At 42.3% G+C, this 26,571-nt stretch overlaps 2 protein-coding genes across 2 annotated transcripts; both read right to left on the reverse strand.

Annotated features, from left to right (window-relative positions):
* Positions 1 to 311: 311 nt before the first annotated feature.
* LOC309713016 (ubiquitin carboxyl-terminal hydrolase 31-like) lies at positions 312 to 14,934 on the reverse strand. The gene is made up of 16 exons (XM_082544331.1): positions 13,383 to 14,934; positions 9,391 to 9,528; positions 9,174 to 9,262; positions 8,073 to 8,165; positions 7,671 to 7,806; positions 7,420 to 7,570; positions 7,062 to 7,242; positions 6,865 to 6,976; positions 6,676 to 6,770; positions 6,072 to 6,149; positions 5,129 to 5,258; positions 4,866 to 4,985; positions 4,563 to 4,788; positions 4,326 to 4,484; positions 3,258 to 3,410; positions 312 to 3,168 (listed from the first exon to the last, which is right to left on the reverse strand). Exons 1-16 carry the CDS (start codon positions 13,920 to 13,922, stop codon positions 1,631 to 1,633), a joined length of 3,939 nt encoding a protein of 1,312 aa, XP_082400457.1. The 5' UTR covers positions 13,923 to 14,934; the 3' UTR covers positions 312 to 1,630.
* A 1,530-nt stretch (positions 14,935 to 16,464) lies between these two features.
* cog7 (component of oligomeric golgi complex 7) lies at positions 16,465 to 24,030 on the reverse strand. The gene is made up of 17 exons (XM_082545060.1): positions 23,549 to 24,030; positions 21,858 to 22,006; positions 21,519 to 21,635; positions 21,002 to 21,170; positions 20,807 to 20,889; positions 20,587 to 20,709; positions 20,290 to 20,488; positions 20,072 to 20,199; positions 19,078 to 19,232; positions 18,822 to 18,938; positions 18,633 to 18,698; positions 18,333 to 18,519; positions 18,086 to 18,226; positions 17,853 to 17,936; positions 17,644 to 17,758; positions 17,372 to 17,515; positions 16,465 to 17,262 (listed from the first exon to the last, which is right to left on the reverse strand). Exons 1-17 carry the CDS (start codon positions 23,712 to 23,714, stop codon positions 17,096 to 17,098), a joined length of 2,310 nt encoding a protein of 769 aa, XP_082401186.1. The 5' UTR covers positions 23,715 to 24,030; the 3' UTR covers positions 16,465 to 17,095.
* Between the last annotated feature and the right edge of the window lie 2,541 nt (positions 24,031 to 26,571).

A 26,571-nucleotide genomic window follows, 5' to 3' on the forward strand; every position in this document is an offset into this window, starting at 1 on the left:
CTGCAGCAGCATTTTTGCTGCAAAAGTCATGAAAACTGTTTAAAAAAATAAGTGCAACTGTGAGTGTTTGTTTCGAGGGGGAAACATGAGACAAATGAATACACTACAGAAAACCTTCATTCATATGAACTCTATATTACTCTGAGGAAATGTGCAAACAAAGCTTTAATAAAGATGCCTTTACATGCTCTCCGATGCTGGCCTTTGAAAAAAAAAATAATAATAATAATAATAATTAATATATATATATATACATATATAAATATATAGATATATATATATACATGTACATATACATATATATACTTGGAAATAAATACACATCCAACAAGAGTGGCACTTCTACATACTCAGTGTGGGCATTTACAAGAATCTGCTTGCATAGTTAAGTGCATGCATAAGCAATTTATCATGCAACAACTGTCACATACTTCAGGAATAGTGATCTCTTTTTCTCGGGTCTACAGTCAGTGCGTTCTGTGGAGTACTACTCTGTATTGCAAGCTAAGATGCGCACAAGCTGTGATGTGGCATGTGAAGACAGAGGACAGGCTGTCTTTGAGCATGTTGTTTATGCGGTTTTTTTGTACATTAACCCTGTGTTCGTCTGGGAGGAATGTTTGGAGACGTCTGGCAGTCTGAAGAGGCTCGATTTCCCACAAGGGAACCTGGGCACCGCAGTTAAGTGTTGGCGTCAGCAGCTGGAGGGCAGGGGTGGTTTTGAGGGGTTATTACAGGTTAATAAACACAAATGTTAAGAACCATGGTGGACCGAGGATCTCCAGACGTTAGACACTGATGACGCACGTTTCACTCCTCAGCTTCTTGGCGACAGTCAGAATGTGGTCGAATAAAAAAAGAAGAAAAACTTTGTTTTTTTCTGTTTGTTTTTTTAAAGGCTATTGCAGAATTACTACGTCAAAAAAGAGCACATGTAAACAGCGGTTCGCACTAAACAGGCGTTATTGTGTTTTACTTGAAATGACATTTTCAGTGCTTGATAAATATTAAAATCGAGTTACAAATTTACCAACACCTGCAGTTACACAACTTTCGATTAAATACTTCTCTGCGATTATCTGAGGCACTGATGTTTGTCGTTGACATAATGGCTCTCGATACTGGAGGAGAGCTGTACGTAAAGATCTTCTCTTGAAAATAATTTGCTGCATCAGCATGTTAAAAATTGCCAGTAAACTTCCTTTGGTGACTGAGTGAGTCCGTGTTTGAAAAGTTCCTTTCTCCTTTCCGCATCCACTTTCCAACTTGTGCAAAGTGACTTTTATTCTCGCTATGAGCTGCTCTTCTCCCGACGATGCTACAGACAGAACAAGGCAATAATTTAAACACACGCCCATGCTTATTTACAACACAGTATAATACGCCTGAAAATCAATGCAATCCATACAAAGTGCTTCTGTTAAAATCCATTCCTAAATAACTATTTAACAATGTGGGCAAGAGGTGTCCAATATGGCAGCTGGTATTCAGTGACCACTGAAAAGCTACAGGTGCTTCAAAGTTGTTTTGCCAGACATGCTTTGTGTCTGGTTTGATGGTTAAAAAGAAACAGAAAAACACCTCAGAGCTGCACTTTAGAGAGATTGTTTTTCAGACCCTCGGAGTAACATCACTTGGATTTCTGGCTAGTTTGTGTGGAGTTGATGGGGATCTTTCTGGACTGTAATGTCTTTTTAGCCGGCTCTTTCTTTGAAGGGTCCTTTGCAGTGGCAGGAGACTGAGCTGCTGTTTCTGCTCCAGAAAGCTTTGATTTTGTGGAGGGCAGCAGTGAGTGCTTGGCGGAACTTGATGCCTTAGAGGACTCCTTGTCTTTGGCTGTGCTCGCGTTGGACTCCGAGGCCACGCACAATGTTTTTTTGCTCGCTCCGTGCGGGACTCCTTCTCTAGATGCGCTCCCACCACTCTCCTCTGGACTTCCTTTCCCCTCTCCTGCCCCTGCTTTGCCGCTATCACTTGGTTTCCGGGTCTCTTTAGGCCTCAGAGCAGTTTTAAAGAAGGACAAACCTTTGTCCTCTGTCTTACTGCTCCTCTGGGGGCCTCTTAGCGGTGGAGCTGTATTTAAAGAGGAAACACCTACACTTGAGGATCGGAGACTAGTAATGGAGGAGCTACTGCTTGAGCTCCGGGCTGCTGCTCTGTCTTCCATAGCCTTGCCTGGCCTGCCCTCAGCTCTACTAGCAGCGCTCAGCCTGGAGGGAGGACCTCCATGGCTAACTTTCTTCTCTAACGCCGTATTGGTCCGTGACGATTCACGGCTAGTGCTCCTGTCTGCTGCTCTGTTCCTTCCTGAAGCGGAGCTTTTCTCACTAACCCCTCTGGGTGATGTCCTCCTCTGAGGGTGTGAGTTTTGTAATCCGGGAGATCCACTCTTTTTCTGTGCAGCCAACTCAGGATGTAATACCTCCGTGGTTTGGGATGATCCTTTTTTAGAGGGGGTTGCTGTTCTGGAGGAGCCGCCCTTGCAAATTTTAGTGCTTCCATCGCTTTTGTCTTTTGGCGTTGATGGTGCCGCTGCGCTTTTGGATTGTGTTCGAGACTGTGACTTATCAATGGCCGGAGATGCAGGAGAGAGAGAGCTGGATGACGTCGAGGAGGTGGCAGCGCGCTTCTTTGGGCTCTTTTCGCTCTCCAGCCCAGTCTTGGCAGAGGACCTTTTGACACCGCTGCTGTCCACGGCCACAGTCCTTGGTTTCACCTCCTTTGCAGCTGCACCATGTCTTGGACTGACCTGTTCAGCCCCAGCCAGTAAATTGTTGTTATCTCCTGCCTGGATGGAGCTCCTCTGATCTGCCTGCAGCACAGCTTTCGAGTGCACCTGCTCTATCAGCCTTTTAGCGCCTCCATTACTCTCCAAAGCACCAATAGCCGACTTGCCCCCTGACAGTTTATCTAACTTCGGTGACCCAGTGAAGCAGGAGGTAGACTGCTTGGTATCAACCACCTCTCCTATCCTTTCCAGTACTGGGGAGGAGGAGTGGGACTCCAGGGAGAATCGTGAGGGAGAGTTGGAACGAAGCTGGAGCTTAGCAGAGTGGGGCCAGGATGGTTTAGCACCGTTTTCACTCAGTGCTAAGGGACTTGCGATGGAAGATCTTGAGGAGAAAGTTTGCCTTTGCATGCCTCTCACTGCTGGTCTGGAAGATAAACCTGCAGGGCAGAGAACATGCATTAAGAAAATAGTCATGCTTGTCAGCTGAAAAAAACACATGTAATTGTGTGATATTAGTGTTCTTTACCATCATCTTCACTCCGTTCACCAGCAAACTCAGCAGACTCAGAAAGAGAGGCCAGCGAGGTGCGTCTGGAGGACCCTGATGAGGCTTGGCTAGGTGGACGACTTCCTATCAGCCGACTAATCCAGTGCTCACACAAAGAGGAACTGGTGGAACCTGAGAGGCCAAACAGACAGACAGTGGTTGAACATCTATATATTATGAGCATTACAGGATAATTTAATATGTGAGGTATGAGGTGCAATAAAAAAGTTCCAGGATACAGCACATAAAAAATAAATATCAAAAACCTTTAAGGTCATCTGCTCATGAACCTTCAGACCTTCTACTTTTAGATCTCTGTGATGTGAGCCGGATTTCTCTCAGTGTCTGAAAACAGGAGCCCTTAAAAATTATTTTCATTTTGGGCAAGTGTGCAAAGTCACAGGGAAGCAAATCTAACCAGTGGGTTTGTATGCCACCACACAGTGGAGTTCTCCACAGTGTTTCCCTTCAAACACCACAGTCACACCCTGGAGGATGAATTCCCAGTGCTTAATCTCATGACTGCTGAGGAAAAAAGAAGAAGAACCACCTGCTCCCTGCACGATGCTCCATCTTCAGGCTTTGAAACTGTAGAGTACATAAACTGCTGAAAGTGCTCAGTGGTAGCCACAGACCGAGCACTCATCACCAGCATTGATCATCCACAGCAAATTTGAATCAGTTTGAATGTTTGCCCTCTGCACTGTTTTAACAGATGTGCTAGTGTAAGTGTTTATAAAGGAACTTCCAAGGAATAATATAGCAACAGTGGTAAAACCAGGTCGCCTACAAATCACAGTCGGTGGACCGATCTCTAACTCCTTCAGCCCACTTGTGCAGGATCCTGAACCTCAGGTTTCCCCCAATGCATCCATGTGAGAGTGTGTGCAAATGTTAGAAAGGTGATATACTAGCACCAGTCCATTTACCATTTAGGTGCATGAGAAAATGACTCAAAATTGTGTTCCTTTTTATGGGTTTATTGCCAAATGCTTTTTCTTGCATATTGGACATGAGTCTGCACACAGTAACATTGTCACAAATTACCTCCCACAGAACTGTTGGCAGACCAGGACGGGATAGTTGCACGTCGTTGATAAAACAAGATGTAAGCAGTCTGCTTGCAGACCTCATCTTCAGATATGGGATGAACATCGCTATCATCAAAGCAGTACCACTGCCCATCGATGGAGTTCTTACAGTGAGCTACAAGACACAATGAAATAAAACAACATAAATATCCTGGAGAGCTTCTGTACCCAGCTGGATATGGTGCTTCCTCACCTGTGTAATGTCCTCCCTGCATGGTCCCATGATGGTTACACACCGCATACAGGTCATAAAGGTAGTCCTCTGGATCACGACCCATCCCGTATGGCCGTCTCCATGGCGACCAGTGGGAGGGCAGACTCCAGCTGCTCTGGCTTCTCTTTACCATATGAGGTGCCATGTCCATGCCCGTAAGCGGGAACTTCACCATGTTCTGCATCTTCATTCGCCGATCCCCGTCCTGTAGAAGCAATACGTTTAAGTTTGGGGTTTTTTTTGTTTTTTACTTACATCGTATGAAAAGATACAATCTTGCACCTGTCTGAAGCGTTTCAGGTGAAGTATGAGGATGTCTGGCAGGGTCCACAGGCTGAGTTTGATGCTGCCTTGCTGAAGCTGCTTACAGTGTGGACAGCGCCATGCATCATCAGGAGCAAGCTGAAATTAATGTGAAAACGCTTTAAAGTGGCAAACTTTAAGCACAAAACAGGCTTTACGCTCTGCACCCCTGCATGCAAGGGGAAATATATATATTTTAATCAGTATCAGTAATATTTTTTGTGCAGGTCACACCAGCATACCTGTTCCTCTTTGGTGTAGAGTTGAAAGCACTGGGCGAGTGAGCAGGTCTGAGGCTGCAGATGCTGCTCCTTCGCTTGCCGCACACTTTCAGCATCGGGGATGTACTCGTCCTCAGTTCTTTTGAACAGACTGTGGGCGTAACACAGCCGAAGTCACAGAGGGAATACACAACTTCAAAAGAGTTACTATACAGCGCTGTGCTAAAGTCACCCCTCATGTCTTCACATGTTTTATATATATATGAGAAAACACATAGAAATAGAGCATATAAGGGAAAAAAAGAGTTTGTACAATTCCAAAGAGCTTGAAAGTCAATATTTGGTGGGAACATCATGACTCTTCATTATTCTCTTGTAATTTCTTTAAGTAGTCTTCAGGAATAGTTTTTCAGAGTTCTTGAAGGACATTCAAGGCTCTTCCTTGGATGTTTCTGCCTTTTGTTCTGTTCTCTGTCAAGATGATCCCACACTGCTTCAATAATGTTGAGTTCTGAGCTTTTGGGAGGCCAGTCTACGACTGATAGTGCTGTATTGTGTGTTGCTGTTTTTATTTATCGAGCTCTGCATTTACTGAAATTTAGTTTAAGATCATTGCCGTGCAGAAAATCAAAGTCACTGCCAATCAGACACTTTCCAGATAGTGTTGCATGGTGGAACAAAATCTGATGGTACATTTCTGCGTTTATATTTCCATGAATTTTGACAAGATCCCCAACACTGCTGGCTGAAGTACAGCCTCAAACCATGACCGAGCCTCCACTGGGTTTTACAGATGTCTGTAAATACTCAATGTTGTACCGCTCACCTGACCTCCTCCGTTTCTACAGACAACAATTTGAACCAAAAACTCTTATTTGGATTCATCACTCTATCAGTCCATCATTTTTTTAGTCCAGTTCTTGTGTTAATTTTGTGTGTGTGTGTGCGTGTGGGTGTCACGTACTAGTCTTTCGTCTCCTTGTCCCACTCAACAACAATTTTGACATGAGGGGGTCCTCCAGGACCACAGGACTTGTATGCTCTGTTAAAAGTTAGACCAGAGACACATTAAATGTTTAATTTTACACATTTAACTGGGTTTTTTAATTCATTATTATATTTATTATCATAAGCACAGAAAGATTTACGCCTCCTCTAGAGGTAATTTCTGTTTTAGATTTTCACCACTAGCCACTATTAACCATTGTCCTAGTCTTGAAGTCATCATCAGAACTTGTGATGGTGACCATGTTTTTTGTTTTAAAGTTTAGTTTGAACGAGTCTTTGTTTGTTCATGTAACACAAGCGGAGCAAATGTCACTCACAACTTTCTTTTCATTAAAAAAAAAATCCATGCAACAACCCCAGAGGTCGACAGCCTCTGTGAAGAAAATCTATTAGAACCAGACAAGCTATCAGACATCTCAGGATTTATTTTGACATCAATACCAATGAAGGTTCGCTGAGGCTCTTCAATCACCTTCAACTGGACAGAACACGCCACAGGATTTCTACAATGACATTCAGGTGGGGTAACACTGCATCCTAGCGGGGATATGCGGCATTACCTTTCCACAGAGGGATGGCAGAGAGGCTGCTCCTCCTGAGGCAAGAGATATGTGATTCCAACCACTCCTACCACACGCAAAGTGAAGGGCCCCACCTACAGGGCGTCAAGGGTAAGACAAGAAAAAACTTAATCTTCATTAAAAGCTTATCAAAATGTGAGGTTGCTGTGTTTACGTCATAATATGCACCTGTACAAAGACTCCAGGGCGCAGAACATGCCTCATTTTCTCCAAAATCTCTTTCTGTAGTACATCCCAGGTCACTGTACGCTCCAAATATAGAATAAATGGATTACCGAACCTGGGGGAAAATAGAAAAACAGCAAGTTTTAGAAGATTTGTGGATTAAATTTGCAATTCTTACACAGCTCTGTTCATTAAAGCACCTGCGTCCTTGCTGTCCAGCGCAGGCTCTGTTGCACACCAGCAGGACGATCTTCTCAGCCTGCCCGCTGTTCTTATTGGGACTCTGAGGTGGTGTTGTAGGCTCTTGTATTTGTGTGGCCATCCTGTTATTATCTGTCCCATACTTCAAGTTGTTCTGATTGAGATTGGCGTGTGGGCTTCCTGAAACGTACACAGAAAAAGTTCAAGTTGGGGGGGAAAAAACCCACGTGCTCCCTTGTGAAGTGTTTCCAAAAATCAATCCAACATGCTGCTTTACCTTCCCAAAAATGAAACATTTTGCCTGTTTTTGTCAACCCACTACACTGAGACAAAGAGTGAGTAAACAGGATGTCGTACCACATCGCTTGGAGCGGATCTGCTCCGGTCTGAACAGCTCGGGTGTCTCGAAAGCAAAGATGGAGTCGCTCTCCTGAATGATCTCGAGGTCGTCGTCATCGTCACAGAAGGAGCGATGGAAGCCATCGTAGTACATTTCAGTGAGAACAATCTAAGCAGTGACGGGGAATCAAAAAAACCCAAAACACTAAATTACTGATGCGGGTTCGTTAACAGGAACACAAAGAGGAAAGTTTTAAATGAGGCCTCACCTGTTGGGCAGGTATTTTGGTCTCTTGGGCCACAGCTTGTCTCAACCTGGACACGGTGCCAGAGAGGGGCACCGCCACCCCGACTCTCATACAGTGGGAGCACTTTCCTTGATACACCACTGTCACATACAGGGGCCTGCACAACAGAACGACTGGATTTAATTGGCTGTTTCATAACCATGACTGGACCGATGTTCCAAAGATAGACAGCATCTTCTAATTTTAGCTTTTTCCTGTCACATCTCTCACAGTGTTTGTCTGGGCTCGGTTTGACACTCCCTTTGTTTCCAAGCTTGGAGTTCAGACAGGATCTTGTCTCATTACAGTTTTGGATACAGGGACTTTTTTTTTAATTGTATGATGGATTGTCTTACTTCTAAACTAGACCCAGAGTCACCTTACCTTGTGTGAGGTACCGGGATTGGCAGTGAGATGCAGAGGAAAGGATCAAAGGTGTTGCTCTGTTTCTGGCAGTGAGGGCAAGTCAGGGAGGATCTAATCAGAGAAACAAGGAGAATTAATGAATTACAACTGACACCACTTTTATGTTCTTATATGAAGCTGAATAGTTGAGCCAGATCAAATTTATTCCTAAGCTCAGGCTCCTGGGAGGCTTCCCATCATCCCATCATGCACTAAGCATTTCTTCTTTCCTGACCTCTTTTCAATCTCTGTATGTTTATACACCACTGCTACATTTAATCACTCTCAATTATAAAACTCTCATAATTTGTCTTTAATTCTGCCTCCCTCTGTTGTCTCCTCACAGCTGATGACTGTCCCTCCCTGATCCTGGTTCTACTGGAGGTTTCTTCACATTAAAAGGAAGTTTATTCTTCTCACTGTTGCCAAATGTTTGCTTTTCAGGGTTATCTGACTGTTGGGGTTTTCTTTTTAATACTGCAGAGTTTTTACCTTACAATATAAGGCAACTGTTAATGTGAATTGGTGCCATATAATAAAACTGAACTGAATTTTAAGTTTCTTGGGCTTTAAATAAAAGGAAAAGAAAAAGAAGAAAAAGAAGCAACAGCAGCTTTGAACCTGCAATCATAATAATGGCCAGCAGGGGGCAATTGCTCCAGTTACAGAAAGAAGTCTGTAAAGACTGAGGAAATGACTCCACTTCTCACTTGATTTATGAGTTCAGTGAACACTTTTCTGGTGAGTTTATGGTCTTATTTAACACTGCTTAACACTTTCTAGGATAAAACATCCACAGCAAAGAATCCACAAACTAATGAGTGATCTCGCTTTCCATTTGCACAGTGTTTGGTTTGATGTCAAAGTCACAGCTGTGTATAAATATCCTCATCTATACCAATGTGGATTCGACCTGTGATCGGCGTTTCACTTGGATGTTTATCACATGGGCAATTACTCTCAGCATAGAAAACAAAGGATGTCGAGGATTTTCTTAACTACGTATGTATGTTTTGTAATACAAGCACGGTGCTAAAGAGTCAAAACAAATGTGCAACTGCCAGCAACTGCAAATTTTACCTGTATTGTGCCTGAAACAGCTCCTGTACAAAAGAGCCAGGTGCTGGTAGTGGAGATCCTTCAGGGACAGTTTCTTCTTCTACTGGAGGCTGAGAATAAACAACAGCAGCAGTCAAGAAGCAATAAAATGTTCAGAAATTACCGAATGCGCAGTTGCATATCTGTTTACTTTAGGACACAGCGGTAACACGTAACTGTGATCTAAATCAGTGTTTACCTTCCTGGGGAGTCTGCTGTCCAGGGGGACAATTTGGTTGAGGTCTTCATGAACTCTATCAAGCAACCAGAGGAGGAATTCTTGGGCATCGTGCTGGGAGTTGCCCTTGAATTGAAGGGCACTCTTTGACACTACATTCTGCAGACAACAGCAGAAAAAAAGAAAAATCAAGGAATTGGATGGATTTAAGTGGCTTGCACAAAAAAAACAGAGATGTAGTAAAAGTTCACAGAGAGCGACTCGTTCCCTTTTTCCACCTTGCTTAACTGTGAAATATTCAGCTATGTTTAACCAGGACAACGATTAGCAGAGTCCTAAAGGTCAGGCCAAGCTTTTTAAAGCAAGGACACTGGCTGAAGCTTGACCTTAAACAATAAGCTGCTGGAGATCAAAACAGTGCGTACTCTACAAAGCCGCCCAGGCTGGAAGCTGTGAAGTCACCTCCACGCAGAGGCTATCAAATGTCACACAAGGTCAAAGATACGAGCGGCACTGGGTACTGTGTGGCCGCTCAGCCTCTCCTATGGGACAGTCGTCCTTATTTTAGAGCAGTTACAAAAGCAGCCTCAGCGCTTTTGTGCAAAATGGTGCAAAAAAAACCAGGGCCAGGCTATCTTGTGTGGCTCAACCACAAAGGTTGTCTTTAAGTAAAGAGATCTGAGATGATATCAGTGATTCATTTTCTAAATACCCAGGTCTCTTTTAAACACTGCACCTTCACAAAAATAGAACCCTATAAACTGCTATGCTGTGTGTATTTTTGGTTAACGACAGACAAGACACTGTGAAAAAAATGGGATTGTTATTCCCATAGGGCAAAGCTAGGGATGCACAAAATGTGAAATTCTAAGCCAATAGCAACTGTCCTGATTGTCCTGAGTGCCACTGTATTTGGTTTTAGTCGTTACTCCCTGTTTTCTTCGTTGTGCGATATAAAAACAATGGCTGAACTGTTTCAGAGTCTTTTATTGTTCATCGCACTGTTTGTCAACGTCTAGCTGATAAAAATCGGCCAATGCCATTGGTTTATGCTGTTTTTTGCCAACAGGCCAATAACCAATCAGTATGAAAGTGGCTTGATACTGATGCTCAGCCTGTGTAACTTCATTCTGAATTCATCAGTTGGTGATAATATTTAAAAAGTAATATTAAATGAGGCACTGCATTAAAGCTGTGATATCTTTCTCATAATGCATCATTAGCCTGAGTTGTTGGCTTTTTTTCTGCCAAATAAGTGCCCTCACATTTCATACCCCAAACCTCTGGTCTGCAATGCAGAGTTCAAAATCTAAATTAAAAACCAGTGACACCAACAAGGCACTACAAAAATCCCCAGTGCCAGGAAGGACAAACTGTTTTCCCAGGCTGTGCACTCAAACACTTTTGCGTGACTCTTACTGACCTTCGTTTGTACCTTTGCAGTACATTTGACCAGGATTTTAGCTGAACTTGTAGTTCAACTTAAATGTCAAATAGCAGGTTGAGCTTGAAAGGATTAAATAAGTGTTAAGTAAATGTGCCATAAAATGAATGAAACCACCACACAGCAAAAATATAACTATGTTTCCCGTGTATTTAAAAGGTGCACGATGTATGTATGTGCATTTATAACACCTGATAAAGAAAAAGTTTAAAAGTTTTTAAAAAGAGCTAGAAGGAGAAACAGGAGAAATAGTAGTTTATCCAACAGAGGGCAACTTCTCTGTTAGCAACACTCATAAAAAAAGTAGTCAAAGACTGATTGTAACAGTAAAAAAGTTTAGTTTTTTTTTTTTTAATTATCTTAGTAGGAGAAGCTACTTTTGGCTGCTCCCATATTCGCAAGTCGTTGCCACAACAGATAGCCCTGCATGGTTTTCCATTTTTTTGTTTTTGTTACTTTTTTGGTTGATTTAGGATTTGCATCTTCTCCCAGATTTGAACTGGAGAACTTTGCTTATTAGACAAATATTATCTTAGTAACTGCCCATAAAAAGCTACACACGATGAATGTCATGCAAAGCTGTTCATATTTCATGGGTCTGAAAGAAAAAATATCGGCTGACATATTGGATTTTTAGATCATCAAATATCAGTATCAGTACGGGTTTTAAAAAATATCATATCAATATTATCATCATATAATTTGCTTTGTTTTGTTTTGTTGGGGGGGGGGGGGGTACAAATGTTGAATGTCTCATGTTGGCACTGTCACAACACTTTACTCTGTGTGTAGAGTGACTGCATTGGCTTTGACACTTGACCCTGTTACAGGAAGCCACTTCAATGTCATCTGATATTTATGCTTTTATCTACATTTAGTTTAATTCTGTTTCATTTTTCTTTGTTGGATTGGATATTTTTACACATTTGAGATATTTAATACACTTTTTATTTATACTTATTTTATATAATTGTATTTATTTTGATCTTTTTTTAAGATATTTGTTTTGTGATATTGTATTTAAATTTTTAGCTATATGCCAATTCTACTTTGTAAGCAGTTTTGTTAAGTCTTTTTAGTGTGTTTCACTTAATGTTCAGCTGGTATAACAAAGGAACTTCCAAACTCTTTGGACAAATAAAATCTCATCTTAAGATGAGATGTGCAGAAGTGCAGACTTGTGCAAAGTCTTTGAGATTTTAGGTAGTGTACTACAACCAAATCCTCAAACCAGCGGCTTCTGAGAGAGAATGGACGATAAAATAATTCCCTTGTGTTCTTATTAAATCTCCCTAATGGTCTTTAAGTGCTTCCAGTTTAGGCTCAGATTGTGGTTTAAGAAAAGAGGTGGAAAATTAGCAAATGTCCATCTTTAATGTACACAAACCACAACAAAGTTTGCTTTGCTGAAGTCCAGTTAGCAGCATTTAAGGTTGTAATAGTATTTTTTAGACATTTGAAGAGAAAGATCCATTTGTAGTGTGTGCGTGTGTGTGTGTGTGTATGTGTTCTCCCAAATATCTATGAAATGACACTTTTAAAAGCACCAGTTGGAAGCGTTACTAATGTTACTAGAAAACACTTGTATGCTGCAAAAATCCTACATAGTTTTATTCTGTTTTTTTAAGGTTATATTCACCCATGTGTCCATGTCCAGTTCAACATGTTTAATGCTTCTGATGATGAAAATAATCTATATCCAGCTGGACTGTTTGCAGTTTGGCTGGCAACTAAAGCAGAAGAAAATAGACAGAAATAGCAACATTGTCAAGAACAAAGAATGCGCTGTATGGCCCGTTTCTGTTTAGTCTCTCTCCACTTTGTATTGAACTTTTCAAGAACACATCATGAGTGAGAAAACACGTCTTTTGTTATGCAGAAGCAAATCTTTGTGATCGTGACAGGCAAACTTTTCATCGCCGGGACGCAGATTTAAGAGATGACAATGAAAAACAGACAAGGCTGGAAGCAAAAAGCTGATACAGTCAGCTTCAATACAGCTCTGCTCAAGATTCTGTTTCATTTACAAGGAAGAAGTGTTAGTCCTATAAACACTGACTTTTCACGGATCACTGGGATTCTACTATAAACACTGTACTGCTTGTAAAGTGCATATATGGCTGCCCCGTGTATGACAATCACACCTGGATCAAAGTCAGAAACACAAAGTGGCATATCTAAAATATAAAACTAATCATCTTTGTAATATTTAAGGAGTTCACACTCAGATTTATCTTCTAACCATGTAAGTTTAGAGAACATAAAAAACACATTGATTTGTAGCCAACCACTTAAAAAGTAGGACTCAGTTTGTTGCTCAAGTTCACTTAGTTGCACTTAAGAGGCAAAAACTTGGACTATAAGGTGCAGCTGGTTGTCCCATAAGCTCATATCTAATCAAACGTTAGATGACTGTTGAATTTGGAGCTCAAAGAAATAAAAAAAATATTGCAAAATAAAATAGAAACACAACTTAAATCTAGTGTCTTTTGGACACTTTCTGCTTGCTTGTCAAACTTGTGCAGACCCACACAGAGCGAGGGTCTTTATATGGGTCTCCACGACCTACCTTAAAGTCTCTGCTGTGCTGAGGAGTGTACTCGAAGGTCCACAGAGCCCGAACCAGTCCGGACAGCTGCTCGGTTACCTCCCCTGTCTCCGGCTGCTGCTGGCCTCCCCCTTTTTTCTGCATCAGCACCCCGTTGGACTTGGCCTTTTCGTTGTTGCTTGTCGTCTCTCCACCTTTGAACTGCTCCAAAGCAAGGTACTCAGCAAAGAGCTCTGTGTTGCTCAGGCACTGCAAGATAGCGTTCATGAAGCAGGTGTTGCCGTGGTTCTTGAGCCCGGCGACACCGGGCACCTTATCCCCAAAGGGGAAACCCCCGCAGTCGCTGTCATCCGACGGGAGTGACCCCCCAGTGGTGTTGGGGAGCAAAGTTGCCTCGTCGGTCTCATCCTCGGCGGCCTGCTCGTCGGTGCCAAAATGAGACAGAGTCGAGAGAGTCCGGAGAACTCTGCTCATAAAGCTCCCCACGGAGCGCACCGAGCTCCTCCGGAACAGCTTTTTGCTGAAGGATTTCTTCTCCTTGTTACTCACAACTTTCGACATGATTGCTTTTTTTCTCTCTCTGCCCCTCCGATTTCACACCTTAATTACAGAGAGGGCCCCCACTTTTCAGAGAAACACCCCGTGCCCGCGCACTGACAGCTCCCTCGCTCTGTGGTGCTTTACGGGAGGCCTGAGCATATTTCACTGAAACGTAAAGGCCTGGCAGTTCTTGGGATCATATCATTAGGAGACAGCAGAGTACAGCATCAAATCATCGGCCCACTTGCAACACTGCGTCGGATTGCATAAACTGCCTCCGCGGAGAGCCGCTATCAGGGCGCTTTACGTGAATGCCAGGGGTAGTCCCGCACCCGCCAGCAGCCATCGTCATTTCAAATGGTGACATATCATCACCCGTTTCTTTGTTAGGGTGCTGGAAAAGGAAAAAGAAAGCACGGCGCTGATGGGGCTCGGGTATCAGTGTCAGGCACACATAAACATCAAATCCACTACTCGCAATTAGGCTGAGAGTGACGAGCGGAATTCCTCATCATTTATTATTAAACGAACCGCAGCTCCACCCTTTTAAAGGTATTTCTTCTGACCCCGGCCATCGAATCCGCGCTGACGTTGAGAACCGGTGGGTCGGAGATATGAACCAAGTGAACGTCTTCCCTAAATCGACTCCACGGGCGCGCTGCCAAACTGAGGAACCCCCGACCGAAGCGACACAGCGCGCCGCTCCCTGGCGTTTGGCTGCTGCGGGGCATCTCTCCCTGCGCCAAACGCGTGAAGCGGACGTTCCCGTTTCTCCATCTGAAAGTTTGTTGTCCTTTTTTTTTGTTTGTTTAAATACTTGTCCGCTTCGTGCGCCTTAATTCCGCCTCCGAATGAGATTCACGGCGAGGCCGCTTCTCCCGTCTCCATCACCACCATCATCATCTGTGGGCAACGATACTGCAGGCAGGGCGGTAACGGCTGACGTCAGGGCCAAACACTGGTCCATGTTGGAGGAGAGCAGGTACAGCGGCATGTGATGATGCTCCGTGTCTGTTTGTGGACAGCGCGGACGCCGATCCCAACCAATCCGGTAACAGTGGTAATATATTACTCTTTCACATTATTTTACATTATTTGCAGCTGAGCTTATAGCTGGGGGGAAAGGACAACAAAGGAATTTTTGTTTTAAAAAAACCCATAAAATTTAATTAAAAAACAAACAAACAAATAAATTATGTAAAAATGTTGCCAGTTGCTATGGATTGTTCTACAGTGGCTACACAAAAGACACAACACAGTTATTTTCATTATCAGCTGATTTTTCCCGATAATGTAGGCTATTGCTGGGCCACTGGCATGTCGGGAAATCGTGGAAAAGTCAGATTAATTAGAATTTATTTTACTTATATGGGCCTAGCGACAGTTCAAGACAACAGTCGTTTCAAGGCAGTTGATGTTGTAAGGTAAAGGCCCCACAATATTCACAGCTACCCAACAATAACATGATCTCCTATGAGCAAGCATTTGGCAACAGTGGGGAGGAAAAACTTCTCTTTAACAGGAAGACATATTTGGGTGAACCAGGATCGAAGGATGTAGCCATCTGGCAGCTGGTTGGGCAGATGGCTGCACCAAAAGTAGAGCAATTCTCCCTAAAGACTCAGTCACACTAGACTACTAATACCTGTGGGGAGCTCCTTAAAGAAAAAAAAAATGAGTGGATTTCATTTCCTCACATTTAGTGAATGACTGCAAGTAAGTGTGTGGGACCAACTGGTCACAGGACCACAATTATTTGTTATTGGTTGCCTCCCACCTGGATAGATGTGCAACTGCTTGCAATCCAAAGTGGACTGACTGCCATCAGTCTCAGACAGATTAGCAAGGGTTTGCAAATAACTGCCCTTTAATTTATAAATGCAGACAATTGCCAACAAACTGCAAACAACCTGAGTGAGTCTGTACTGATGAGCGCAACATGTCGCTGAGGTTTTCATTAAGGGACTCGGTTGGTTGTGTTCTTGTTATATTACCATATAAAAGCAAAGTTGAGACATTTGTGTTTCAAATTTAAGGTCCTGGGTGGACTCTGAATTTAAGCAGTTCATAGAGTTATCATTGCGTACCTCATTCACTCAAACTGATTCAGTTCCATCGCCATTTCGACTCACATAAGTTGCTTTGAAGATGGCAACTGACAGCATCTCAGATGCAAAAGCAACCAGGCCACAATTTCATATCACAGGGTCACTCTAATTTGGGTCTTGCCACAGTCTCCAACCACCATTTTTTTTTAATGTAACTGTAGCATGAGCCCAAAGCTGCACACTCCATCTCCTGCTGCGATAAGGGACAACTGCAAAACTGTCCGACCTGATTCGTCCACATTTTCAGTAGTTTAAATGTGTGAAAAGAGCTTTACAGCAAAGTCTTCTTTGCCTACTCAAGTCCCCTGACAATTAACCGTGACAGACAAGCCAATTTTCATGTCTTAAAGGTAGGAAGTGGAACATACAACGCAATACACAGTTTACCACTGAGGGATCCTCATCCAGCGCTTGATTCAGTCCACTGAATTAAAATAATACACATAGCCACACTACAGTGTTTACATCCATGTTTTATATACACGTTTCCACCATACTGCATGTAAAAATATTAACCATGTCACCAGTTCAGCCCACCCACAACCTCAACAGAGACAGATCACTTTCTCCCTTATTTTCAAAGTTAAATTACCAGAAATGAATAAAGTTTGTCACTATTATTACCTAAATATAATTTAATAATTACGATTTATTCATTAGCATGACAGACTTGTTTAAGTAGATTTAAATGCTCTGAAGCTGCCCCCGTCTTATAAATGCAGAAGTGAAAAATGACAAGTCAAGACACATTCCCCTTTTGGTTTCACTTGAAGGCGTCGTCACTGGTGAGACATCATCATTTCAAACTCACAAACATTAATCAGTTAAAAAAAAATGAAAATAAAAAATAAAAAAAAAAGGTCAGACCTGCCCTTATTTGAATCTCGTCCCATAAATGCCATATTTAGACACAAACGTCTTTAAATGCTGCAGCTGTCAGCGAGATTAGCCACTATGATATTTGGGGAACTGTAACATGTAAACCAGCTGATATTAACATCACATTCTTCTGTTTGTTTACAGCACAGGACGTCCCCAGGGCCGCCCTTGAAGCCATGCAACCTATCGAGTCCTTTTGCTTTTGTCTTAGTAGTCGATGCTCCGAAGTGCAGCGATAGTGGACGTCAGTCGTCGAGGCAACAGCTTGGCAGTCTGTCTGTAGTCTTGTGGTTTAGTCCTAAGTAGAGTTACGATATTTTGCAGGGTGCGAGACGGCTGCAGGCCCAGGGCGTCCATCACGTTACTCAGATAGTCTGTGGAGCACAAACACAAATGTTCAGATATAATTTCGGGCTATCGTGAATTTCAATTGATCCCCATGAGAAGGAGTACGTCATCTGTCCCGCATTTTAGCTACTGTACCGATATCCGTGGCCAGTTGTTTAGTGGAATGAGTGCTCAGCTGGGGGATCAGTAAAATGGCATCACAGTAGGTCTGCATGGTTGCCCGAGCAATGGAGCCCAACCAGTAGTCTGCTGTGTTGTCCAGCTCAGTAAGCTCATCACCTGAAACAGAAGGAGGTGGTCTTTGAGAAGGGCACCAGATTACAAGACATCTCCTCTTCAAATGAGTTGAGTTGTCACTCAAGTGTCTTTGACTTTAGGGAAAATTGAGGGGGATAATTTTCAGTAACCTTGCTCTGGAGGGAAAGGCAGCTTCCCAGCATGTAAGGCCATCTCTAAAGCCGGGTCCTCTTGTGTCACAAAAGGCTCCAAGTGGAGTGGGAGAGACATCAGGTACTGTCCTATCTATGTGGAGGGAAAAGTCATATGGTCTCTGTAAATATGTACAAATGCCACTGTATCCTGTTTATTTATATTTATCAAATGAAAGTTCACTAACATTAGTGATGTACTCTTGGGGTGACAGGCTGAAATTAGGCAGGTCCTCCGTGTAGCTCTCTCCAAGACCAGGTGATTCTTGACTCTTAAACACGAAGCACAAATCAAACAGATTAAACGGATACGGCACATCCACCACTCGAGTGCGCAAACTCAATCCAAAAGCTTTCAGCACACATTCACTCAAATCATCTTGATCCTTATTTGAAATTAAATAACGCAGAAACTTGACACCTCCATCTTGGAGACGAGGCAGAGCTGGTGCTTGATCTGCATGAAGACCGAGTCAAAGGCCAGCTGGTTGGCCTGTTGATTGAGTCTGGTCAGAGCTGTCCTAGGCTCTGCTAACAAGTTGGAGTTACCTGTGCCTTTCTCCTGCGAGGGACAAGCAGAAATAGGAGGAAGTGTCGGGTAAGAAGAACAGCTACAGAAGGACCCTGATAAACCAAGTGTAAGGGTTCAATACAGAAAACTGCCGCACCTTTAACGAGTAAAGAAGTTCCATCAGATTGTTGTATTCAGCCACATTTCCCCTCTGAAGGTAGTTGTATTCTTGCCAAGGGTTTTTGGTGGCACTCTTCCTTTCTGTGGAAGTGGCCTCCTGGATGCCTGCCAGGCTGCGTGGGCTGTACGACTCTGACAAGTACTTACCTGCCGTGGCCAGGATCCTATGGGACAGATCGCAAAGTAGACATTTTCTTTAAAATTCCAGATCAGCTTCTTGACTGTGTGCTCACTGTCATTGGGTAAAAATGTTCATTCAGTAAAAAGATTCACTCACTTGTTTGACAGCTGTTGTTCAAAGGCCCCACATTGTCTAAGCAACTCTCCACATGTGGAAATGATCCTGCAAACAACAATATTGTTTTTTAAAGCAAGAAGACAGCTTTTTTCATGCAATTATTTTCAATCCATGTGAATTATAACAAAAGGGTTTGTTGTTTTTTTTGTTTTTTAAAAAGGTAATAACCTGACTGAGTTCTGGAAAGCCGTCCAGTCCTCCTGGAAAACCGATGAACTTGGTGTGTCCTCAAGCTTACACTTCTTCCTGATCGACTGGAGTGTTGTGGAAAAGTCTGACACATACCTAGAATCAGCACCACGTCAAAGCTGGTGAATCATCTACAGTAATGCTAAAATCAGACAAACTATATCTAGAGATAAAACATATCTGTAGCAATCCATGCAGTATGTGGCATATGTGAGTGTGAGTAGAGGCTCTTTACTTGGTGAAGAGGGCTTTGAGAGCTTTGAGGAGGCCACACACTGCAAGTCCATCAGTCAGTCTGACACAGCGGTCCACAGCAGCACCAGCCAGGCCAAACAACTTGCCTACCGAGTGGCTCAACTCTTCTACGCAATCAATTACCTCCCCATGTTCCTGTAGTGGAATGTGCAAAACAGGACAAAATGGACTATATTAGTGTCACTGCTACATACAAACACATTTTTAGCTTATGAATCTCAGCAACTTAACCCTGTAATGGCGAGTTTTTTTAGATTTCTACATCATCAGTGTGATCTATGTTTTCCTTAAAAGCCTGAATAAATTGCACAAAAATGCCAGATGTAGCAAAATTATGCAAATTAAAAGCCAGATATGCAAATTGATATTTAATTAATTTTGTCATTTGTGAGATGATTTAATAAACACTCCAGTGATGGCGGTGTTTAGTGCCTTGTTTCCTTCAAAACTTTGTGTCGTTTTGCTGCAAATAATAAGTCCTCAAAATAATTGTGCTGGAGGAGTTCTGCAGCTATTTTACTTGAGTTTTACATGATGCACTTCTCCTGTAATCCTCATCCCATGGAGTTTAGGAACAGTCATGACTTTCATTCATCTGTAAACAGTTTTTGGGTGGATTCTTTTTAAACATCCATTTAGCTTCTGACTTCATGCATCTATTCTAAGGAGAAGTGAAACTTGTTTTCACAGACGATAGGTCCTACCAGTCTTTCTAGGCAACAGCAGACTTTATCAGCAAGTAAACTTTGTTTGAGGGGCACAACAACACTTCAAATCTCTCAGTAACTGGAACACCTGACTGACAACTTGACAAGTTGTTAGCAAACAGGTTCACAACTCTTTCTGTTGTTAGTTCAGTTATAATTAGTTAGTTAGTTCAGTGTATAATTATGATTTGAATAAAGATCAGACTACAAGTAATTACTGCAAAAATTCTGGTTATTTCCATGGTTGAGTTTCTGGTGTGCTCTAACCAAAGGCACGGCGCTGATCTGGATGAGAAGGTGAGCTTCCTCCAGATCTCCATAATGTAGCTGATAAGATTTATAGGGATCATACAGCGCACAGACCAGCTCACTCAGCTTCAAGAGGTTATGTTCACCTGCAGCAGAAATAAGACCAAACATGAAGAGAACACTTTATGTTGTCATCTTCCATGAGCAGTATTTACACATATGGTTCAGGTGCATACCCAGGTGTGGCAGCATGGCTGCTTCAAGGTTGTGTCCAAAGGTGGACGTGGTGTGATGGAGCTCCAGCAGAGTCCCCAGACGCTCCTCTTGGGCTGCCCGCTCCATGGCCGTGCTCAAGCACACAGGTATGGATGGCACCATGGCCCCCAGAGACTGTATCAACAACACTGTCACCACTTCATAAGGCTTCTTGAACACCTGTGTGAATCCAAGATAAAAAAAAAAAATTAGCACTACAGAGTGTTAGCAAAGTAAAACCCATCAGGTGTCGATCTTGGTACTGCAGTCCATCTCACCTGGCTGCTCCACTGTATTTGGCCGTGCCAAGTGGAGAGCAAGGTGTCGTAGAATTCAGACAGCTGCTGATTCAGATTGAGCTCGCTCTGGGAGAGATCCTGCCATATACTCAGCAACTGGCCCTGAGAACAGCAAAACAGACAGTCATGCACAGAAGGAAATATATCAGAATATGCCTTTGCAGAGATTTATAGGTCACAGAGATGCAGTGGTGCCTACCTTGTGACACTTGTAGTAGTACGCAAGAAGCTGCGGCATTCTGTCGATCTCTGTGAAGACTTTAACAAACAGCTTGGCTTGGTCTGCAGAGAGGCAAAAGCATGTGATGTTTGTACAGTGTAAGCAAACTACAGCAAACCAAAACAGTAAGCACTGAATAAATTCAAGAAACAACACTTTCTCTGGGGTTCTTACCTACAGACATGGAATTAAACGTTGCTACTATCTGTGGGCTGGCCATGGCCTCCAGTCTGTTTTTCAAAGCCTCCAGGTGAACACACTTATCAGAGTAGTCTGGTGTGTCCACTAGCATGGCCAGACTGTTCTGCATGCTGGTTAGCTTAGAAGAAATTACTTTAAAGTCCTGAAAAAAGGAAAATATGATTACTATCGTTACCGTCAACATCTGCACAATATCGTAATATTATATAATTAGCTTTCAAAGGATAAAAAGCTAATTACAATAGCACTGTAATTACACATTACTCATCCAGTGCCTTGGAAGAGGTTTGACTCTACAGTGGATCAGTTTACAGGATGTGTTGAGTACACTCAGAAAGTTAGATTAAATAACAAGATTAAAGTGCTCCAATATTCTGATCTCTAACACGCATATGAGCCAGTGTGAGTCACATCAGTTCATAATTGGTAAGCAGCAAGGCAGGCAGAAACAAACCAAGAAAAGCTCTGCGGCAGAGTCTTTCTTTCATACCTGTGTTTTGAAGGTCTCCTCAATGTCTGCACTCAGTGTGCTCCATTTGTCTGCTTCCTGCAACGCTTCAGCTGCCAGCTGCATTCGACTCTTCACCTGATCTATCTCCACCAGGACCTGGTTGAAAATATGCATGAAACATACAGTTCAAGCCTCAGAAGTATGGAGTACTCTGCACATTTGAGTCCAGTGCTAGACTTTCACTATTATAATGCTTACTATTAAGCAAATTATTTCAAAAACACAATATACAAAGTATGTATACATGTTCTCCTAATGCACTAGATCACATTTAAATCCTGAATACACTTCAAGTAAGTATTGGAACTGTGCACACACCTGCATGGACTGCACTGTCTCCTGCTCAAATTTCTTGATGTCCTCTTTAACCATGACCATTTGCTCCTTTAGAAAAGAGGCCTCCTGTTTCAAAGCCTCCACATCTCTCAGCACTCGGGGCATATTTTGAAGGGCTTGGTTACTGCTCTCTACACAACAAATGAAAACACAACTCTAACTTTTTAACATGTCATAGTTAAATTCAACACAATTTTATCCATGCAGTACTGGTACACAGTATAAATACAAATGCCATGGCGCTTGATATCGTAATGTAGAAACCCACCAACTCTGTAAACTCAGTAAACTGTAAACTTCCCTTTCTGTTAGTGAAAAGAAGTTTTACATATTTAGCTGAGATGTCATGGAAAAGGGAATCCAATTTCAACAGTATTTGTTAGTTTTTCCTACATGATAAAGAAAAGCTTCTGTAGGAAGTGTAAGAAAGGTGTCAACAACTGAAAAGACATTTTTAATCTCAAGAGTTTATTTCTTTCCTGATTAAATAAAAGTTAACAATAACAATAATAATAATTAGGGCTTAAACAGACCTCATCATACTAAATCATACTTTTTATTAATCTCTGGCTCTCTTCCACAGCACGTCTTTTATCATGGCTTCCTTCTTTCAACCGGTCAAAGCACATTGCCGTCCCTCCCTGAGGTGGAGGTTTCTGCTGGAGGTTTCTTCCTGTTTAAAGGGAGTTTTTCCTTCGCACTGTTGCCAATGTGCTTGCTCATTGGGGGTCATATGGTTGTTAGGTTTTTCTCTGTATGTATTATTGTAAGATCTACCTTACAATATAAAGTGCCTTGAGGCGATGGTTGTTGTGATTTGGAGCTAAAACTGAATTGAAGAACTAAAGGTAAAAGAAAACCAGAAAATGTTCTGGTAGTTTATTGGCCAGACTGACCTGTAATTTTACAACAGAAGGTTTCTGGTAATTAACAGAAAGTTCTATAGTCAATAGTGAAAACAAATTAAATTTTTATGTCATTTAACTGTTTGTTTATCACTTTCGTATATTATTCATGACAAACAGATCTTTATAAGCAAGAAAAAATGTAATAAATTACACAAGTACAAATTTTAAGCCAGCTCTGACACCTCTGATCTAGATACACAAACTCTTAAACTGATGTATGAATAGAACATAAATCTTCTCAAAGACAATTTCTCATTACGTGTTGTGTTCACATCTAACAAGTCATTTTCTCATGGGTGTTTGTCCAGGTAGAGATCTGGTGAATGTAAAGGCCACAGTAGATGATTCGTATAATTTTCCTACACCTAAAGCCATTCAGTGCTCACTAATGACCTGCTGATGGGGACACCATGACTCTTTCTGTAAAGTTTTCCTTTAATTTGTCATCAGAAGATTTCATACAGCATGCAATTTCCAAATGCACAAACCATAGTCCTTAATGACAACAAAGACACATGGTCACGTGGTTATGGTCCTTTTTAGAGGATTGTGGGGCAGCTGAATTGTATTGGTTCTACAGAAGTATTTATAAAACTGACTTTGCCGTTTATATTAATGCAATAAATGCAGCAGAAATGTTATTGTAGCATACTGCATTAACTGTAAATGGGACGTAGTTTACTAAGTTAACAGTGTAGGCCATAAAGGCAAATTACAATGGTGAGGACATCACTAAAGACGCACTGGCCAATGCAAACTACTGACCCTCGATAGCATTGTTGACTTCCTGGATGAAGACCTGCAGCTTCATGACCAGTGTAGCAGCGTGTGCGTCTGCCTTCCCCGGCGCGTCCTTCTGCACCACCTTGAAGGCACCATTCACCCAGTCCTTCACGTCGAAATCATCGTCCAGGAATTTAGAGAAATCCATCTCGCTGCTTCGTTCGGCCAAACTCTTCCGCTGCAGTCTCTGTCATCGACCCATTTCTATCGTTACGCTAGCTAATTTTTCCCCAGCACCGGCTTCGACACGAATATAAAATAAACAGCCCACGAAAATGAAATTATCATGACAACTAAATAGAGTTCCAACAATGCGACGGCCTCCTCCAGAGTTATTTTCAAAGGTTTACGGCTTTAAAAGACTACAGGGAGCACATATTTCTAACTAGTACTGACTGCAGTGGTAATGCTGACAACAACTTCCTGTAGCGCTTTCTATTTACCTTCCCCCTAAAAACAAATGCTAAAAAAACGGGCCGGCTGCCCAATAAAAATCCCATCAACAGACTGAGGAATGTGCGTTCTTTGTAAACAAAGTGTAAATATCTGTTTGTTTTTTAAGAAGCATGATATCTTGAGGGCAGTTCATAAAACAGTAGCACATAAACCGGCGAAGAGGGGTCACATTAAATTGGTCCGTACAGAAACATTGATAAAGGAACCGTAAATGGTATTTCTTGGAAAGTGGACAACCCCAGGTTAAAAAATTCTACCAATCAAAGTCAAAATTAAAGTTAAAAACATTACATCCGAACATATTTTATTATTTTTTGTCATAGCCAATACACTTAACTAGGGTGACCAACCGTCCTCTTTTCCCCGGACATGGGGGAAAGCCATTCGTACTTTGTATAGACATATAGTCTCTGGGCTGCGTGGCTGTGACTCTGTACACTGGTTATTTGCTGTACCCTGGATACAGTGAATATGCCATGCTACGATACATAACGGAGACCCAAGGACAACTCCTGGGGAAAATGTTAAGGGCAAAAGACTGCCACGTTTTTCTGCAGAGAGTTAAATTCCTACATCTACCACTGGAAACTCAAGACAACTGAACAATATTTTCAGGAGTTTGAGATTCAGTTTGTTAAAAAAAGAGGTATAAAGTTACATTCTCTGGATGGCCTCTTACATATCCACCTCATCGAGGATCAGGATTATGCACATACAACTGCAAAAAGGTGTGATATCCTGATGTTTGTTGAAATGGTAAAGCACTTGCTTCACCTCGATCCAAAAAAACGAATGACACCTGATCAGGTGCTGGACTATGCGTTTACAAAAGTGTGCCCTGCTTGCACCAGTGTAGCTCCTATGTTGAGTCCTGTTATGAACACATAAACTACTTAAGGACAAAGAAGAACGAGGCGTCAGATAGCAGGACAGAGTCTCCACACCAGCCCACCTCTGACACCAGACAACCTGCCCAAAGGAACTTCCCTCCCTCTGCAGCGGAGAGAAAAACACTAGTGAGCCCCCGCAGCCAAAACGGTTTTCTCCCTTCAACTCAGAGGAACAGCCCCAATCTCATCAGGCCCAGTCAGAGTAAAAATGCTGAGACAATTCCAATGAAAGCACTGTGTAAAAGAAAGCATCTGGAAGTAGATAAAAAGGATATGAGTGATGCAGAGCTTAAAAGAAAAAAGACTGATTGGAAAGATGTGCACAGAAAAACACTGTACCAACATGAAAGGTCAGATCATGACCAAAAGAAAAACCACTGTTCTAGGGGTCCATCTTGCTCAACCAGTGGCTACAGGACACAGAATTCCATCTCGCCAAGTAAGAGGAAGCCAGATGAAAACATCTTTGAGACGTCAAATAAGAGGGCCAGAACCAACTGCGAAAACAGCAAGAGCCACACCTTTAATGACAGTTGGGATGAGGACCACCGCTGCAGAGAAGCAAAAGGAAGCAGAGTAACAGGTGGAGAATAGGCAAAGGAGGGGTAAGTGGTCCGGGTGGCGTGGTACTGACAGAGATGATCCGATGAGTAGTTCTTCTAATAACTATGACGGCTAGCACTAACTGCGGTTAGCTGAAGACTTGGCGAAGAGTGATGGTAAGTGCTGGTATTAAATACCGGCAGCTCTATTGCCGGCAGGCGTGGAAACACACATGAATGCAGTGACTCAGCTTAGGGGTGGAAACGGCGACTCTGTGGAAAAACCCGGCACTCACCCAGACCATGACAATCAGTATGTAGTGTCACTAACACTGTGGGACTCTATAGAGTTCTCTGGTCCCTTCCTCAATCTTGTCCTTCAGTGCTGCAACCACTGCATGTCATTAACGTTCTTCTCGTTCCAGGAGATTTTCCCCTTCTCTATACTCTCCTGGGAACATTAATCCATCAGTGTCAGATGAACTGTTCAAACTGTACTTCAGCTGCCCTAAACTCTTCACTCTTAACCTTACCTTGTTAACAGGAAACAGAGGAGTTAGAGGATTAGACGGGTGAGATGAAAGCAGATCCTGAGAAGTGATGAACAAGGCTGCACGCAAGCACATAGATATGATAGGCGGTAAATTAGGCAGAAGGTATGGACCCAAACTTAGTGCTGACATATGTTCATAACACTGGAATAAGGATCAGTAATTACAGGATTGCACGGACAATTTTTATGGATGAACTGCACGGGGATCTGTATGAAGTCTACATGAAGTCATAATCTGAGCATTATTATTATTAGTAGTAGTAGCATTGTTATCTTCATCATCATCATTATTATTATTATTATTTTGAGTTTCTTTGGATATGAAACCAACAAAATAACATTGTGACTCCTACTATAAACTGTCAAATAGAAATGTGGCATATGCTTTAATTGTGGGTAAAAAGCTTTTCTTACCCACATGTTTGAAGAATTTCAAACATATTTAACCTGGACCATAAACAAGACTTTTTCCTAATCTGTTCCGGGGTCTGGAATCTCTGATTTGCCATGCTTTCATCTTGACCAGGAGGTGGGCCAAGAGTTATGTTCACTTAAGTCCAGGAC

Source organism: Aulonocara stuartgranti (assembly GCF_965226115.1).
Source record: "Aulonocara stuartgranti genome assembly, chromosome: 8".
In the NCBI taxonomy this organism is placed as follows: Eukaryota; Metazoa; Chordata; class Actinopteri; order Cichliformes; family Cichlidae; genus Aulonocara; species Aulonocara stuartgranti.